Source organism: Nyctibius grandis, chromosome 9 (genome assembly GCF_013368605.1).
Source record: "Nyctibius grandis isolate bNycGra1 chromosome 9, bNycGra1.pri, whole genome shotgun sequence".
NCBI lineage: Eukaryota > Metazoa > Chordata > Aves > Nyctibiiformes > Nyctibiidae > Nyctibius > Nyctibius grandis.
In genome coordinates, this window is record NC_090666.1 from 8,235,780 (window position 1) to 8,252,468 (window position 16,689).

Sequence of the window (16,689 nt, forward strand, 5' to 3'; positions counted from 1 at the left end):
TAACTCAGTCTGGAATCCGTCTGCAGACCTTAACCCGATTAGCACTTTTGTGCACAACAAATGTGAAATCCTACAGTTGCACAGTTATTTTTCTGCCTTAGCATCATAAATTTTACTCAATTTAAATACTGAAATAGCTAGGGAAAAAAAGGGTAAAGTTACAAACAAAGTTAATGTATAAACATTACGATGAAATGTATTAGAACATCTCCAGCTATCTTCCTAAAAATTCCAGAGTTTAAGTTTGGGCTAAGTTGTCAAGTTAAAAACTAGACATAAAATGCTAACATTTTAATTTCAATTGAAAAGGGAAATTAGTGCAGTAGTTTTAGTTTTGCCATGTAAACTGTAAAACTTAACTACTAAAAACCATAGCAGACCTTAGGTAACTGAAAGGATGTAATCTATATAGAGAGGAAAAACGCAAAGCATGCACTCTTTCGAAGAGTTTAGTGCAGTGGTTCCTGAAACACAAGATGTATGTGTATATCGCAGCTGCCATTTGAGTGATTTAAACACCCAAATGCCTCAAAATGATTTTTTTATGGCTGAAGTGACTGTTAACAATCCCACAATATATCATTTCTGTATGTACTAAGAATAACTGTATACATATTTTCACCGTTGGTGCAGAAAAGGTACACATCTTCTGGTAACAATGGTAGCAGTTATTCTCACTAGGACTACTATACATCTTAAAGCACTACAGTGCATATTCCAAGTCCACTCAGCACCTGCACAAGCAAAAGGGCACCTCAGTTATTTCTGCAATTGGTCCTTTGGAGACTCACGGACAACAAGCTGTGCCAAAACTGTTCACATTCCAGCAATAAGCTGGACAGACACGGCAAATATTCAGGGTAAATTATTTTAAATTTTTTATTTGTTGTCTCAAGTTCTAACACTGATTATGGTGAGGAGAAAGAAAATCTTGTTCTCTCCTGCTCCCCCAAACAAATAAAAAGAAAGCTAGGAAGTTCTCTTATTCCACAGATAAACAGAGGCTTCTCAAACTCACCCGGTGTGACAAAGTTGAAAAGTCACAGCACATGAAACAAGCCTTGGCAGGTGCACAGACCTAAGCAAACAGAAAAGGTACTAGCCTGCTACCAGCCATCCTGTTCACTGGAGAATCAAGAAATGCATGTGACAGCTATGATTTAAAGAAAGGGTTGCTGTGACAGAACATTATGAAAATAAACAGCACAGAAACAGAGTTTATGAATGCTTAGCTTAAATTAGTTCCATATTTTAGGTATTTCTTTTCTACTTTCATTCAACTTAGCCTCCAGCCCACGATTCCCATCTCTATTTTTATTTCCATAGGTAACAACTGTTTTAAGAGATTTTCATGAAGCTCTTGCTACTCTGACATAGCAAGATTTACGCTGTAATCTGCTGTAGTTCATTAACATGAATTAAGCTATTAGAATGGTTCACATGAAGTCTGACAAAAACAGCACCTCATTCTCTGATCTTCCCAAGAAATTAACCAAAAATATGGTTTAATAACTTCCAGAAACTTAAGGATGTTACTACTTGAAACGGCTGCACAGATGCAACAGTGAAGAGAGACCATCAGGTATCATGGTTTGTCAGTTACTTAATTATTATATAGAATTCAATACACACAATTAACAATCTAGAAGCAGCTTTGGAAGCTCAGCAATTTTGTCTAAGGCCTATTCTATGCTGAGAACAAGAAACAAGCAGCTTAAAAAAAAAATCCATGCACATAAGGGACTAGTCATTTTTCCATTCCACATCTAACCCCCCCCGACTCTCCTCTGTGTCCATATTTAGCTCACGTCTTTATGCTGTTCCGGCTCAACTGAACATCTTGGGGAAAAAAAAAAAGCAATGGAAAGTTCTCCAACTGTTACACACCGAGAAATATGAGCTTTTGCTAGGATAAATCCTTCATCAGCATGCTTTACATTTCTATGTAAAAGGGCAAATTATTATTACTTAACAATCTCTTCAACCACTTCTTGTGTAACTTTACTAAAGTAAATGGACTTTAACCAACCATCTATCCCATTCCTGTTAATAAAATATTAAGAGTTTCAAGATATTAACACCCCTTCTTACTCTTATACTATCACTGTTGTACAAAGAACGACTTGTACTATCAAGTCTGGGTTCTAACTACAATTATAAGCATTAGTTTTGTCTACTGAATTTCAGTTTTACATATTTTAGCAAAGCAACATGGTTACAGCAGAAGCCTGGAAATTCACACTCTAACCTTAATTCCACAGAAGTAAATATAAATCTTAGAATTGACTTCAGCGGTGCCAGAAGCACGAAGAATTTTCATCTGCAAAATTTGGATAGCAGGTATCCACACTTATCAAGTGATTTGACATCTTTCATTAAGTTACCTGCAGATACTAAAAACCAGTACAACAACCATTCTAAGTAGGGAGCTTTTTTTAATGACTATTTTTAACTGCTTGTGTTTCCAACCATAAAATATGAGGGACAACAGTCATATGCAGAAGCATCAAATATTTTTTCAAAAGAGTACACCCCTAACCTGGAGTAATAGGGAGATATCAAAAACTCAAAGTTGAACATTTAGATTTTTCTTCTTTGCCCTACTCTTGACAGCATGCACTAGGATGCTTGATAAATTGCTCGCTCCACCCCCTCCATAACTAAGTTCACATAAAAGCCTCTTACCTTCTGAAACATGTCTCAGCTAGAAGGTTATTGACCCTCCTATCTTCAGCCATCATGGTGTTGCTACCGTATTGTCTAAAGCGGATGGCGGAATTACCAGTGTATCTTACACATGGGGCACACTGGTCATAAGATGTCAGATCTTCATAAAGTTCATGTTTAAAAAAAAAACTAAAAAAATAATAATTTCTAGCTAATTTGTTTTCACGTGCAGGAAACATGATATTTAAATTTACAGAGACAAGTTAAGCTATTTCTAAAACAAAATCTGCTACACTTATGCTCATGTGTCTCCAAAATCTTGTGCTTAGGATATTTAGGAAAGTTGCTTGAATAACTACTATGAGCTTCTTCAGAATTTTTTCTGAATCAAGTTTTCTACCTTGTGGCTCTATTTCAAATCAGAACAGAGGCAGGCATGCAGAAGGGCTGTTCTTCAGCCTCTGCTAAACCTCAAGATACTGTCAAAGCTCAAGGAGACAGAAAGGACAAAGGCGAAAATAACATGAGGACATGGAAAGAAGAAACAGACACCAGAACTCTCAGAAATAACCAACCTATTCGAATAAAAATGAAATAAACAAAGCCAGGAAGGAGAAAAACATAAGTAAATTTTCCACATACTTCACCTCATTATCTTTCAACCCAATATCTTCCCAGCTGAATGGCCATGAAAAACACATTCCGTTAAACTTTCTTACTGTCTTTCCAGATAGACGTGGAATAATTCCTCCAGCCCAAATACGGGTCAAGGCAGGGCAGAAGAGGAGAGGAAGACCCTAAATACAACTACATTTTGACATTCATAAACTACTAAACATAAGGAATGGAAATAGAAAAAAATCCCATAAGTATCAACATTGCCCTATATGAATCAGCAAACTACAGTCATGCAGCCTGCACAAATGTCCATGTCATACATTTCATTTAAATATAATTCAGAGGAACAGTAACGTATGATTATTTAAAGAACTCATGAACCATACATAATGCAGACACCAATACAGAAGACCTAATCAGTTCAGTTTTCTGAAGAATCACAGTAAGTAAAATAAAAACATAGTAAGATTAGTTAAATTATGGAGGTTACACACAATAACATAGACTTAGCATTTCCGGACTGCAAAATTCACTGTTAGTCAAACACAGGCATAAGTTATACAATATAAAATGAGATGTCATTAAGTACTTTGTCCTGTAGAAAAAACAAAACAAAACAGAATATGCAGGAAGAATGCACTCCAGGAAGAGTGTTTTAACAGGCTTGGACTGCCCCAACCATCTCCATCAGGTCCTGTGCTGAACAGTATTATGCAGTCAGGGAACTTGGCATTTTCCAGGTAATGATACTCAGTACTGAGAGATAAATAAATAAATAAATAAATAAATAACCACTTTGCGACAGTTATTCACATGACATTTTATTTAACTATCCTAGTGGGATCTCCTTCCAAATGTCTCCGGCTCTCTATTTTCATGCAAAAGGAAGTTAATAAATTTGAACCATAAAATCCATTATTGCTCAACAAAATCACACCAGGAGGTCAAGGTTGCAGATCTGACACAGGCAGTGGGCAGCAGGGGCAAGCTGGACTGCCTGCAGAAGAACAGAAAACGATCAAGGAAAGACCAAAAAGGTGACTTGTCAATGATAGCTGTCTTTTACAAATCACTTAAATTGTGATTACTAATAAAATATCTATTGAAGTAGATAACCATAAGTGATTTTTATTGAAAATTTTCATATAGAATCCACAGTACGGGAAACGCAGGATTTCAAAGCAAAAGGACATCTCACAGTGACAGAGTAACACTGCTGTGGAATTCAGCCTAATCCGTTAGCAGGGTACATGAAATCCAAATTACTCTACAGTGGCATTAAATTAAAAGATGTAGATTAGTTTAAAAGTAGATATATGGTTTGTTAGACAAATATGTTCCATGACAACATAATTTATTATTCTTAAAACACTACAAATTAACATGTCATAGAATAAACATCTGTAGCACACCATTTCTATCTTCTTTGGCTCTAAGTAACACAGAATATAAAAAAGCCTGTGCTCATATTCATTATATTTGACAGAAAAAGATAATGCTAACAGAAGAACGACTAACGGCCACACAGTGATTTTCCTTACAACACAAAACCTTTACTATTATTGATAAGCTGCAGCATGTGTTGGAACAGTTTGCAAACTGTTTATTATTTTACCCAGCCCCTGATCAAGGTTTGTACGTTCTCTTTTCTGTGGTACTGCTGACAATAGAGAATTCTGTTTTACAGTAGGGTTTTACCAGACAATGATATTTTATTTCGTAAGAAGTGCCCCTCTACCTCTTGACCTTGTATTTCAAGTTTAGAAACTAAAGTCAGAATTCTATTTGAAAAAGGAGACCAACTGAGTCACTCCCATAAATCTGTCCTGTGATTAAAGTTAAAAAAAGACATTTTAAATTATTTGTCTTGTTATTACAAGCATGAATTATCCAAGCAAAGGTGCAGAGAGAAAAATTCCACTAGCTTGCTATTTTACGTACCATTAGCGATACAAGCACAGACTTAGAATACTTTCTTACTCTCAAAAAACACTTTGCACCTATCTGGACGCATACTGAAATACAAGAAATTCCATTTAAACCTAAGAAAAAACTTCTTTAGCGTGAGGGTGTTTAAACACTGGAACAAGTTACCCGTAGAGGTCACGGAGTCTCTGGAGATACTCAAAATTCAACTGGACAATGTCCCGAGGAACCTGCCCTAGTTGGCTCTGCTTTGAGCAAAGGGGTTGAACTACTTTATCACCAGAGGTCCATTTCAACCTCAACTATCCTGCAATTCCATTTTTTAAGAACGTCTACTTCTGCGAAAGACGACAAAACAAAGGTTCAGTAAAAAAAAAAAAAAAACCAGATTATTCCGATAATACCTGAAACCTGCAAATCTTTCTTAAAGTCATCATCTCTATTTTAAAGTCATCATCTCTATATCTATATAGGAAACATCTGAGCAATTTACACAACTCAGAAGTTTATGTTCCCTTGAACACAACTCCGTATTAAATTTTATCTACTACAAGCAAATAACTGCAAAGGAAACACTGTGGAAAACGGTATTAAAAAAGTCAAGAATTACTTCTCATAACTATTCTATTTGGAACGAAAATAACTGACTGAAGTAGCAAGTCAAACTGTAGTATTGATGACTGTCTCTGCTCAGATCAATTTCTCCTGAGAAGAGTCACAGGACTTCTTCTTAAATGATCATTCCTATGGCACAGATGTCCTTCACCAGGAGTCAGCAGGGGAAGCCTCCAGCTTCACTTCCTGATACTAGTTCATATCTTAATATAATGGAATAAGCATAAAGAAAATAAATGGAATCTAAAATTATTTTCTTGATTAGACAAGTGTTTGAGTGAACACATTACCCCGATCTTTAAAGATTCTAAACTCATATCAAACTGCTTGGCAAAGAGCCAAACTCGTACTGCCCCGTTATACCGAAAACAGGGAGTATCACATGAAGTTCTCGGGTAACAGGTTCGAAACAGAACAGAGGAATGACTTATTCACACAACACATGAAGTACGGTGCTTATCACCAGAAAACATGGTAGATGAAAAAAGCATACATGGGCTCGAAAGTTTCTAAAAATTAAGTATATCCATGGAATAAAAATCCATACAAAACATCATCCCCACTGAGAGTCTGGGAGAGCTGACCTAAGGAGTAACCCTATATGCTTGCCTAGAAGATAGTGTAAGAATAAAGCACCTGCTGTCAAATACTGCTTAGCTTTGGGAGACAAGCAGGACTTGAAACAATGGTCCTGTCACATACCAGGATCCCAGAGCTTCAGACTCCAAGAGAGAATAGCAGATAAGACCAGTACGACTGTTCCTGTGAAGAATGGTCTTTGGTTGCCAAAAAGAAAAAGAGAAAGAAACTAAGACTATTGCTCTAGCACACCACTTCTCCAAAAGAGAGGTGAACCAGTGGTTTGAGATTGTGACACTATCCATAAAATATTTAGCTCTCTAATGCTGCCCGAGAAGATAATTTGCTTCCCCATCTTTCATAGTCTTTTTTTAAAAACAATCTTTAAAAACCAAGGTGGACTAAAGAAAGATCTTTTCCATTATTATTGTAATTAAAGCAGGATTGACTATTTTATTCAAATGACAAAAGGCTTCCAATAACTTACAATACTAATACAAAGCTGGAGAAAGTAACATGTAATTTCAGGAAAAAAAGATGCAGTATTTAAGTAGTTCAAATAAGTATTAAGATACTGAGTCAAAAACAAAAACCACACCCCACCCAAAACAACTCCACAACCCTTTTTTGTCACCTCAAAACTGAAAATACTTCAAGTCACTGTCAGTCACACAGCTCCCTACTCCAGAAAACAATCGTGAAGAGCATACCACTAAACACAGTTCAGTGCTAGAGAGATTATTATATGCACATGCAGAGAAGAGCAGTACCCATAATGTATCCCACAATCTGTTAATCCAGAACGCATATCAACACAAATTTCTGGAAACAAGGGCTTTTGCAAGCTACTGAAGAAAACCCTGCCACCTTCCTCTAACCTAGCAACATAAGCAGGAATGCCAGCGAACCATAACTAACACGGATACATGCTAACACAACTGTATCTTAGAACACTTAATCTTTTCAGTAATTATCACCACCATGAATAGTACACCAAAAGCAACTGAATAAACCACAAAAAGTACTGATTATTTGTATACGGAGTCCTAATGACCTTCCCTTCCTAAAGGACATCCAGCATTTTTTTAAACAAGATGAAAATTTCTTTTCTTTATGTTAGTTCCTTGTGCATACTGTTCATTTCTTCAGACTGACACTGTAATTATGGTGAAGTTTCCTTCTCAAAAACAGGTTGTAGCAACACTGTAAGCCCCCTTGAAAATATGCAGACTCACTTATTTGGTGAAGATATAGCTTCAAAAAACTTCCTATATGCCCAAAACATCACATCCCTCATATTTGCAGTCTTATTTTGACAAGAAAGGGTATGGTCCCTGCTGAAAGAAAAGGAAATTTAGGAAGCAAAACATTAAGCAACCTGATGGTAGAGCAAATCTATCAACTGCACACAGTTTTTCCTATCAAGAGTTTTCATGTACTTAGGTGGAGGGAAACAGCTACCCAAAGCCTTGTTAAACCTTGAAAGTGATAGCGTATTTGAAGACAAATCTTGCCGACTGCACTCCTCTGCTATAATTCTGTTCAACTGCAATAGGTCACGCAAAATCAATATTCTGTGATCAGAACTGAACATTCATGTTGATAGAGTCAGCAATACCCGTGAAATATGGCTTCATGCATAAATAACCAAGCCGTGTTTCCAAGCACCATGAAGAAAACAAACCAAACCAAACAAACAACCCCACAAATAAACCCAGGACTTTGTATTTTTCCTTCAAATAATACATCCAAGGTGTGTGGTATCTAAAATGTCTACGGGTCACTGAAATTTTTTTTCTGAAGAAAATACCAACATTCCTCAGGCTTGGAACACATACCCATTAACTTTCAGCCACAATAAGAAAAAAGAAATACTTCACAGGTATCTGACAGAACTTCATTCTCTATAAGACAGAGATTTAACTCCCAGGTACCTCACAAATAAAAAGCCCTCCTGCAATTCCACCCCACATACATTACAGAAAAACAAATGTGTCTCCTCTCACCCTGACACTGCATCTGCAGAGAAGAGACTGCTCTGAATCTTGCAGACTTTATCTCACAGTGAAAAACATTCAATGCTGAAACCAGACAGAGGCAGTCTGGATTAAACAGATGGCACTCTATTTAGAACAGTTTCACTGTTAATAACATGATAATGGCATTCCTCCTGGAACTCTTCTCATGCGCTCCCAATATCCCTATAAAAAAGCCCTGAAACCCAGAAGCAGCTTTACATCAGGATATTAAAAAAAGAAAAGGCACTAGTGTGTCCTAAAATTCTGCTAGCATCATGCTATAACCAGTGTTTATTCTCATTCTTATAAGAGCACCAGAAATTAATATAACAGAGTTTGTATTCTGCTATAAAGAAACAGCATTGTTGTACCGTCTACAATTGAGGACTAATATAAGCCTTTATAAGTCACCGTCTGAGTAGTTAACTTTTACCAGTTTCTTTTTGGATGAAGTGAACTATGTACTCAACCTCGAAGAGTATAAAAAAATAATTATCCACATACTAACGCTATCGACACTTCATAATTACATAGTCAGGGCATGCAAAACGCCGAGCTCCCCCGAGACAGGCACTCAATGGAACCAAGCAACCATCTCACTCAAGAAGTAGCTGTCAAGACAAGTCTTAACGTCCACTCACCTTTCAGGGCAGTTCCAGGATTTCAGGCTGTCCCCCCGCTTCTCCTACGGAAACAAACAGCGATGCTCTTTTAAGATGTATCCACTGAAAACCAAAAGCCTGCTCCCGGTGCCAGCCAGGCCTGCGAGCGCCACCGACCTGCCCCACAACGCCTTCCCCTGCCGCCGTGAACCCCGAGGGCAGGCACCGAGAGGGCACTGCCCCGCGCCCCGCGGCCGCTCCGCCGCTCTGCGCGCTCAGGGCCGGGGGCGCGCGGGCCCGGGGCTTACACAACCGCTGGCCGCGGGGATGCTCCCCCCCGCCCGCCCCTCTGCGGTGCCCGGGGAGCCGCCGGCTGCGGGGAGGAGGAAGAGGAGGCTGCGCTCGGCGCCCCGCACCCCAGCGAGCAGCGGTGGCGATGGCGGGAGAGGGGGGAACGGCTCGCGCCCCCGCACGCGCAGACCCTGCGGGCTTCCGTCCCTGCTCGCGCACCCGGCAACGACCGGCGGGCGACGGCCAACCAGTACAGAGCGGGGGAAGACCCTTGCTGCCGTCCCGCTCCTGGTGCGGGCCCGGGCCCCGCCCGCCGCCGCCCAACGGCTCCGGTACCGACTACTATTGCCGCCGCCCCCTCACCCTCTTCTCCTCCGCTGCCACCTCCAGCCACTGCCAACCCCGCAGCCCAACAACGCGCCCGCCCATTGGGCCGCTCCCGCCCCAAACAAGCCCCGTACTGATTGGCCGCTTTCTCCTCCGTCTTTCCCTCCTCTCCCCCCCGCCAAGCTCCTCCGCCAGAGCTGGCGGCGCCGCTGAGTGTGCGGGACCTGCCTCATTAAGCCGCCACGGGAGTGCTGCGAGCAGCAGAGGGCTGGGCAGCGGCCTTGCTGCCTTCGCGCCTTCACCGAGACAGTGGGCGGAACCGGAACGGAAGCTGCCCGGAACCCTCGTGGCTGGCTGCGCTTCCTGTAGCGGCTGGTCCTCACGCTGACTTCCGCTTCCGGGTGGTGGCTGCGTCCTGCAGGAGGGTCACGGAGCGGGCAGGTACCGCGGGCCCGTCGGCGGGACGCGCGGGGGGCGGGCTCGGGCGCCCTCTGGGACCTGCCTGCGCCGCTGCCCACCCCGGGAGTGTCTGTGCGTGGGCTCGGGAGGGGAGGAGGTGGCGGAGGTGTCTGCTGCTGCGGGTTGTGCCTCCGCGCGCCGTTAGGCGGACACCCGCCCCACCCGGCCTCGGCTCTGGCGCTGTGCGGGCCCTCCCGACCCGGGCGCCCTTTCGGCCCTGCTTTAGCCGGCCCTGCCGGCGGAGCGTGCCCGGCTGGTGCTGAGGCGCAGCGCGCCGGCCGGGGCGTCTGGGCGCTAGTGTGCGCGTGCGCCTGAACCCCTTGTGGAAAGGTACATATTGGTAGGAGAGAGGTCTTGGGGTTTTATGGCAAGGGTGTAGGCCGGGGTTTAATTTTGGGGGAGCGTTTCGGGTAAGGACAGCATTGAAGCTCTTCTTCACGTGTCCTTCTGCAAGAGAATCCTCTTTGCTTGCCTCCACGGCTTGGGGTCTTCAAAGAGTGACAGGCGTCGAAGCTGTATTCTTGGCACCATTGCATTCCAGTCAATTCACCCAAACATTCAGGACATTAAATCTGTTCTTTGCTACCAGATATGTGTTAAAATGGGAAACCCTAGCTCACGTCTCAAGTGCTTTGTGAAAATAGAGACTTCAAAGCCGTCGTTATTTTCTTCCAGTCCTTCAAGATCTCACAGAAAACATTCACCTTCCCATCTGCCTTGATCACTGTTTTTAATGAGAACCTTAATGTGTTCATAGTTCTCTCAAAGGTGTATCTAAATAAAGCATGTATTTCCCAGCCTTGTGAAATGACTAGTAAGGTGCATCTCCTTGTCCATTCATCTATCCTGTACCTGTTTATCGCCACAGTTACGTTTGACTGAATTGGAGGCAACTTAAAAGGAGCTGAGGAGCCAAGTCTTTGTTTCTCTCATGTTTTTCTTCAGAGCTTGGTGAGGATAGCTCTGCCATACCTAAATCAGAAAATTCCCAACTGAACTCTGAGTATTTTGATGTACTCTGGAAAGCCCGCAAGTTGGTGGGCCCCGGTGTTGTTAAAGTGCATGTACAGACATTGGAAACAATTGTTTTTCTGACGCTATTTTCTGGCACAGAAAACTTACGTAGCTGCTTCATGAATGTAATGGTGGTGGTGACCTACAACACAGTAACACTTAAGTCTGCACAGTTTGTCTTATTGTGCTTAATCACCAACTTCTGAAATGCAGCATAAAGTCTCTTAGGTCTTTGTTGTACAGTGTACTGTGTACAATGCAGAAGATGCTTCATGTGCAATGTTACGTGCTTTGGAATACTTCTTGTAACCTCCCTGTTTTTCCTGTACAGGGTATTGTTCTTTGCAAGTGTGTGGAAAATAAGCTGATGCGCTCTGAGAAATAAAAACCTCGTATCTTTTCTTGTAGGTATGGGGCACGGAAATGAGCATGGCCATGGTCATGGCCATGGCAAAATGGAACTCCCCGACTACAGGCAATGGAAGATAGAGGGTACTCCCCTAGAGAAGGTCCAGGAAAGGCTAGCTAAACGCGGTCTTAGGGATCCGTGGGCTCGGTAAGTGCAAGAGCCTCAAAAATAATCTTAATATGACATCCTGTAGCATCAACTGGACCTTGGCATTGCAGATTATTCTTTCTTTAGTAAAAATAGTGAAAATGCATCTAGAATGTATTAGTCAGAATTTCAGTTAAGTCTTTATTTACTTTTTTACGTGGAGGTCACGCCTTGCGTCACCTTGACCAGTCTCCACATTTTGCAAGGCACCCTTGCACTTTGTGACGTTTATGATGATATAGATCAGGCACAATGACCAATACCTCATCCATCAAAACATCTAAGTAATATTACGTCTTGCACACGTGAGTAATTCTGTCCCTTCTCAGCAAAGAGATTGCGTGCTCAGATCTTGCTGAGGTTGATGGAATTTACATTGACACCCTGAGTAGGAATAGCATTCCTGATATACAACAGGCAGCCTTTATCTGAAAAGAAGAAATACAGTAGTATACAATGTGGAACTTCATTCAACTGTGCATTTTATTTTGCTAAGCAGTGAACGACATAATGGAAGACCAGATTTTTACCTCTTAAGTTGTCCCACTCTACAACGAATACCTCCTCTTTTTTAGCTAGAGCAATTCTGGATCATTTAGGCAGCTGTTAAAACAGGGTTTAACATATTTCTCCCACATCATGAATTATGTAATACTTTGCTCAAGTACTCTTTAATCTCAGGGAATAAAAATGCTAAATGTCTTGTGCTGTGTAGTCCGGTTCTTCTGTAAGGGAAAAACTGCATGAGCAAAGTATTCCAGGAGCCTTCATAGAAAAGGCTTTACTTCAAATCACTACAAGAAAAATGTAAGAGCAAACAGGTAATCTGTTAAAAAGTTGTTACGTGCTATAATCTCTGGCCCGGTTTGGGATTGACAGCACTTTTTTTCCTTCCTTTGAAACAGTTTAAGGCTGTAAGCATAGAGTAAAAGACAGTTTTGAAAATGATAAGAATCATTTGAGAAATGAGTCCTTAGGATTATTGGTTACCAATGAACTTTCCAAGCCTGTGTCACATTTATGTTGCCTCTATCTCTGTGGAGTGCAAGCAGTGTTAGGTTTTTTTTTTCCTTTGCTTCAGACAAAATTGTTTTCAGCAAGCAATAGGCTTATTCCCATTAAAAAATGGACACAGTTTAATACCATAAATTTAGTGTAAATTAACCTGACTTTCACTGCATACACTTCCAAGTTCAGGAAGTGCTGCAAAACAGCAAACTGGAAAAGAGTTTGTGTAGTATTTGTTGCCCCTCCTAGATTTAAAAAAAAAAAAAAAAAAAGTTTCTCTGTAAAAGAAGAGGATTGAGCCAATTACGTGAGGAGTTGAAATAAGGAACAAAGTCAAACTCTTAAACCATGACATGATTCCTCCTGAACTTTTCAAATTTTAGGTAAGGTAATATTTCAGTTCCATAGGATAAGTACAAAGGAGAAACTGAAGTATCAAGTTATTTGCTTCAGTAATTTGGAAGAAGCTTGCATTATTAATATCTTGCACTAGAATTCTTGAAAAAGTAACCCCCTCTAGGGCTCCCATCTTTGGTATATTAAGTTCCTTTTAAGAGGGGATCAGCTTTCCACCTTTGTAGCAAATGCACATTAATGTACATATTCAATACAGAATAAGCTGTGTGAAAGATGTCATATTTGGAAACCTCAGTCTTTTATCAATTAGTACTCTATACTAGCATCTAGAAGATACTCTTCCATGCCAATATGCCTTCATCCTGAGTCACAGAAACCATCTGCACAAGGGGATTATCTATGAACATAAATACTTGACCCCCTTGTTAAAAAAAACCTGCATCTTCTCCTGGAATGATGGTTCTGATTTTATTGCTTGTTTCTGTGCAAATGTGTTTTTTTCCTTTTCTTAAGGACTTTGAGTCCTTGGAAGAGACAAACTGTGTCCATCTCTGTAGATTACACTTGTGCTATACATAAATACTTGTAGTCAGTTATAGCAGTGACTAATGTTTCAATAACAATGTAGGTTGAAAACAGGCAAAACAGCATGAGGTTTGTAAATACTCTGTAGCTTTTCAGCTAAACACAATCTTTTCAGCTTTTTTTAAAAAAATCACTTTTAGTAGGCTTTTCTGACCCTAATATAGTCAAGTGTTGTATTGTAAAACAGAAAGTGCCTCCCACTAGGATGAGTTTTCTGTGGCTGGAAAACCTTTCCCTTTTAAGATTTAACTATGCTACTGTCTAGCACAGTGACTAGCCTTTGTAGTTACTCCATCCCATGCATGTGGTCATGGGTTCTGATTTTGTTTCAAACAGTAAAACCAGTAGACAACAATTACATAAGTTTGGGAAGTTGATTCTGTTACTAGAATTATGTTAGCTGGTGTTACTTGTATCTCAAATTATATGCATAAAGGATTGCAGTTAATATCATTAACTTTATTTGTGGCAACTCCTGTTACTTAAATGATACTTAAATGATAGAAATGTTACAGTCTCAATGTGTATCTAGTTAAAATACCTTCATCTTTTTCCAAAAAAAAAAAAGATATTCCTATTAATGTTTATCACAGTGGCTCCACTGATCTTGTTTTATTCTTTTGGTTTCATTTTTCTTCTAGTAATGAAGCCTGGAGATACATGGGTGGCTTTGCAAAACCTGCCACCTTAACAGAAGTCTTTACTAGGGGACTCAAGTGGGGATTCGCAGCTTTCGTCGTAGCTCTTGGCATTGAATACACACTGTTTCCTCCAAAGAAGAATGGAGGCCATCACTGAAGATCAAATATGACAACTTAATACTTGCCAATGACTAAGATGAAACATACATAAGCCTGCTGCTCACTCTGTACTTATAATATGCATATTAAAGTCTATCACAGGCAAAAACATGTTTGATTTTATTATACTTTTGTGGAAGGATCAAAAAACATAGCCAGAGCAATTTACCTGACTTCAATCTGGGGAAAAAACCCGAGACACGTATGCTTTTGGGTTTGCTGTACCATCCTTTAAAGAACAGGGGAAACTATCAGCCCAGCTCTTTCAAGCCCTGCCAACGTTCTATTAAATGAAATTGAGAAAGTCTGCTGCTTTTAAGAGGAAAATTATACTGTATTAATTACCAGTTTAAAAACTATTATTTGCTAGTAAGTGGTAATGAATGACTTGTCATTTCTTAAAAGTTTAGTTTGTTATGATTCACTCTTATGTCTCTAAATAAAAAGAACTCTCACCTTAAAGCTTTAAAAAGTACCCAAAACTGCCTCAAAGTATATGAAGATACCAAAACTTATGTGTAATCCTGTTAAAGAGTTAATTAATTTGGCAGACACTATGCATCAAAATAATCTGCTGTGTAACACGAAGAAATTAAAAATTACATTGCTGTCACATTTACTGAGCAAAGTAGAATGTTTCACTCAGCAATAACAGTACCTTATCCTAATATGACTTCCAATATACTTGAGTGTCATGTGAAAAAAAGAGAAAGAACAACTGCTTTTTTTCTTTGTCCTGGTATATTAAGTTGGAAATTTGTAGTAGCACCGATTTATTTATTTATTTTTACACCTAGTCTCTTAATAATTTGTTTTAAATTTCCTATTTTTTCCTTAAATTATCTAACAACTTCTGGAGTTTAAGAATGCCTGACAGTAGGACTATAGTAGAAAAGGGCCTGTTGGCAGTGTATGTCCTCTGCAGTGCTAGGAATTAGAATTGGCTGAATATCCTATTGTAAATTTTGTTATGCCATTAGTAACATAAGCTACGGAGGGTATACTATCTCATTTTTCAATCCAAACAAGAAGATATCTGTGTCACTAAACAGAAAAGCAGAATTAGACAGACAAGTGAGAAACTGTAAATGCCAGTAGACAATTACATAGTGTACTTCCATGGTGAAGAAGCTGGAAAGTTTAAGTAATCACGTCACAAATTGCAGGTTTATAAAAAACTTGAAGGTCCTACCAAAACATGGCTAAGATATCTTTTTTTTTTAATACATATATTCACACATAACCTTTCTGAGTGAGACTGTAACAGAGCTTTATTTTTAGAGCCTATAAACAACATCTGTTAGTGTGGGAGTGCAGCTGTACTGTTCAGCGGAGTTTGTCATCTCTGTATGACATTGCTCAAGGCACTGTTCATAGGGCAAACACTTGTTTTACTAAACTTTTCTTGCCCAATTCTTTCTCAAGCATCCCTATCCAGTTGCATCACTCCCTGAAAAACAAATCAAGAACCTACTGTGTAAGGTCTGTTGCACAAAATATTTCTATGCTGTCCCTTAGGCAGTCCCACACAAAATACACATTTTCAAAGCCTGGTATTCACTGCTTGTTTTCTATCTGGGTCCAAGACTAAAGTTCTTATGAATTTTACATGGTTGTTCAGAAAAACAATTAACAGACCTAGCATTACATGCAGTATTGGTGAATCTTGTACTTAAGATACGTGCTTCTCACTTCAGCTGCTCTTTGTAATTTTAATTTGGCATGCAGTACTTGTGTGCTGACTGGCTGCTTCCCCTCCAACACCCCAACTCTTCTGCAGCTGTTCCAGAGGCATAAACCTTAAAACTTTAAGCAGTAGTTGCTGTCCCATTTAGTTTCCTGTTGGGAAAGTTTGTTTTCATGTTCTTCTGTATGTATGCTTTTCATTGCGTGTTTGTTTGTTCTACATCAAATGCTTCAGAGTCTGAGGTAAAGTTGCTGCAAGTTCCTATAGAATTAAGTCTTTTTAAATGTTATAAGCCTGCCACTTCACTGATACAGCAGACAGTTCTGTTAAAAATTAAGCACTTTATTTACACTAGCCAAGTGGCAGCCACTGCCCTACACAACTCCCTTAATTTATGATGAACATATTTTGCCAATATTGTAGAATATGAAAATGTCTCATCATTAATATACATACAATACTCAAAGATTTTTATTTCACAGGTATTATACTTATCCTGCCTGGGGATGGAGTATTTCCTGTGTATTAAAATAACAGTACCAAATCTGTCTTCACTGTAACCATAGCAATGGCTGTCCTT

The 16,689-nt window shown here is 39.9% G+C and overlaps 2 protein-coding genes across 7 annotated transcripts in view; one reads left to right on the forward strand and one right to left on the reverse strand.

The window, feature by feature from the left end:
• Window positions 1–9,721, reverse strand: part of LOC137667005 (origin recognition complex subunit 2-like) — a 75,936-nt gene extending 66,215 nt beyond the window's left edge. For 3 of the 5 annotated variants that reach the window (XR_011048750.1, XR_011048747.1, XM_068407364.1), the window contains exons 1-2: window positions 9,680–9,721; window positions 9,065–9,108 (exon numbers count right to left, since the gene is read on the reverse strand). The gene's annotated coding sequence lies outside the window, so the exon portion shown is untranslated. The remainder of the gene's footprint in view (window positions 1–9,064; window positions 9,109–9,679) is intronic. The other 2 variants (XR_011048748.1, XR_011048749.1) reach the window with 2 other exon arrangements.
• Window positions 9,722–9,977: 256 nt separating this feature from the next.
• Window positions 9,978–14,533, forward strand: NDUFB3 (NADH:ubiquinone oxidoreductase subunit B3). Of its 2 annotated transcripts, none has more exons than XM_068408251.1 (3): window positions 9,978–10,084; window positions 11,525–11,672; window positions 14,264–14,533. In XM_068408251.1, the coding sequence occupies exons 2-3, from the start codon at window positions 11,527–11,529 to the stop codon at window positions 14,418–14,420; spliced, it is 303 nt and encodes a 100-aa protein (XP_068264352.1). In that variant the 5' UTR covers window positions 9,978–10,084; window positions 11,525–11,526; the 3' UTR covers window positions 14,421–14,533. The 2 variants fall into 2 exon arrangements, with proteins under 2 accessions (XP_068264352.1, XP_068264353.1); XM_068408252.1 differs by lacking the exon at window positions 9,978–10,084 and adding an exon at window positions 10,093–10,432.
• Window positions 14,534–16,689: the final 2,156 nt, after the last annotated feature.

Bases quoted from the DNA above. Each gene is read 5' to 3' on its own strand.
- NDUFB3 (XM_068408251.1), top strand. From the start codon at position 11,527: ATGGGGCACGGAAATGAGCATGGCCATGGTCATGGCCATGGCAAAATG. The intron at 11,673-14,263 runs GTAAGTGCAAGA...TTTTTCTTCTAG, and splicing joins CTTAGGGATCCGTGGGCTCG to TAATGAAGCCTGGAGATACA.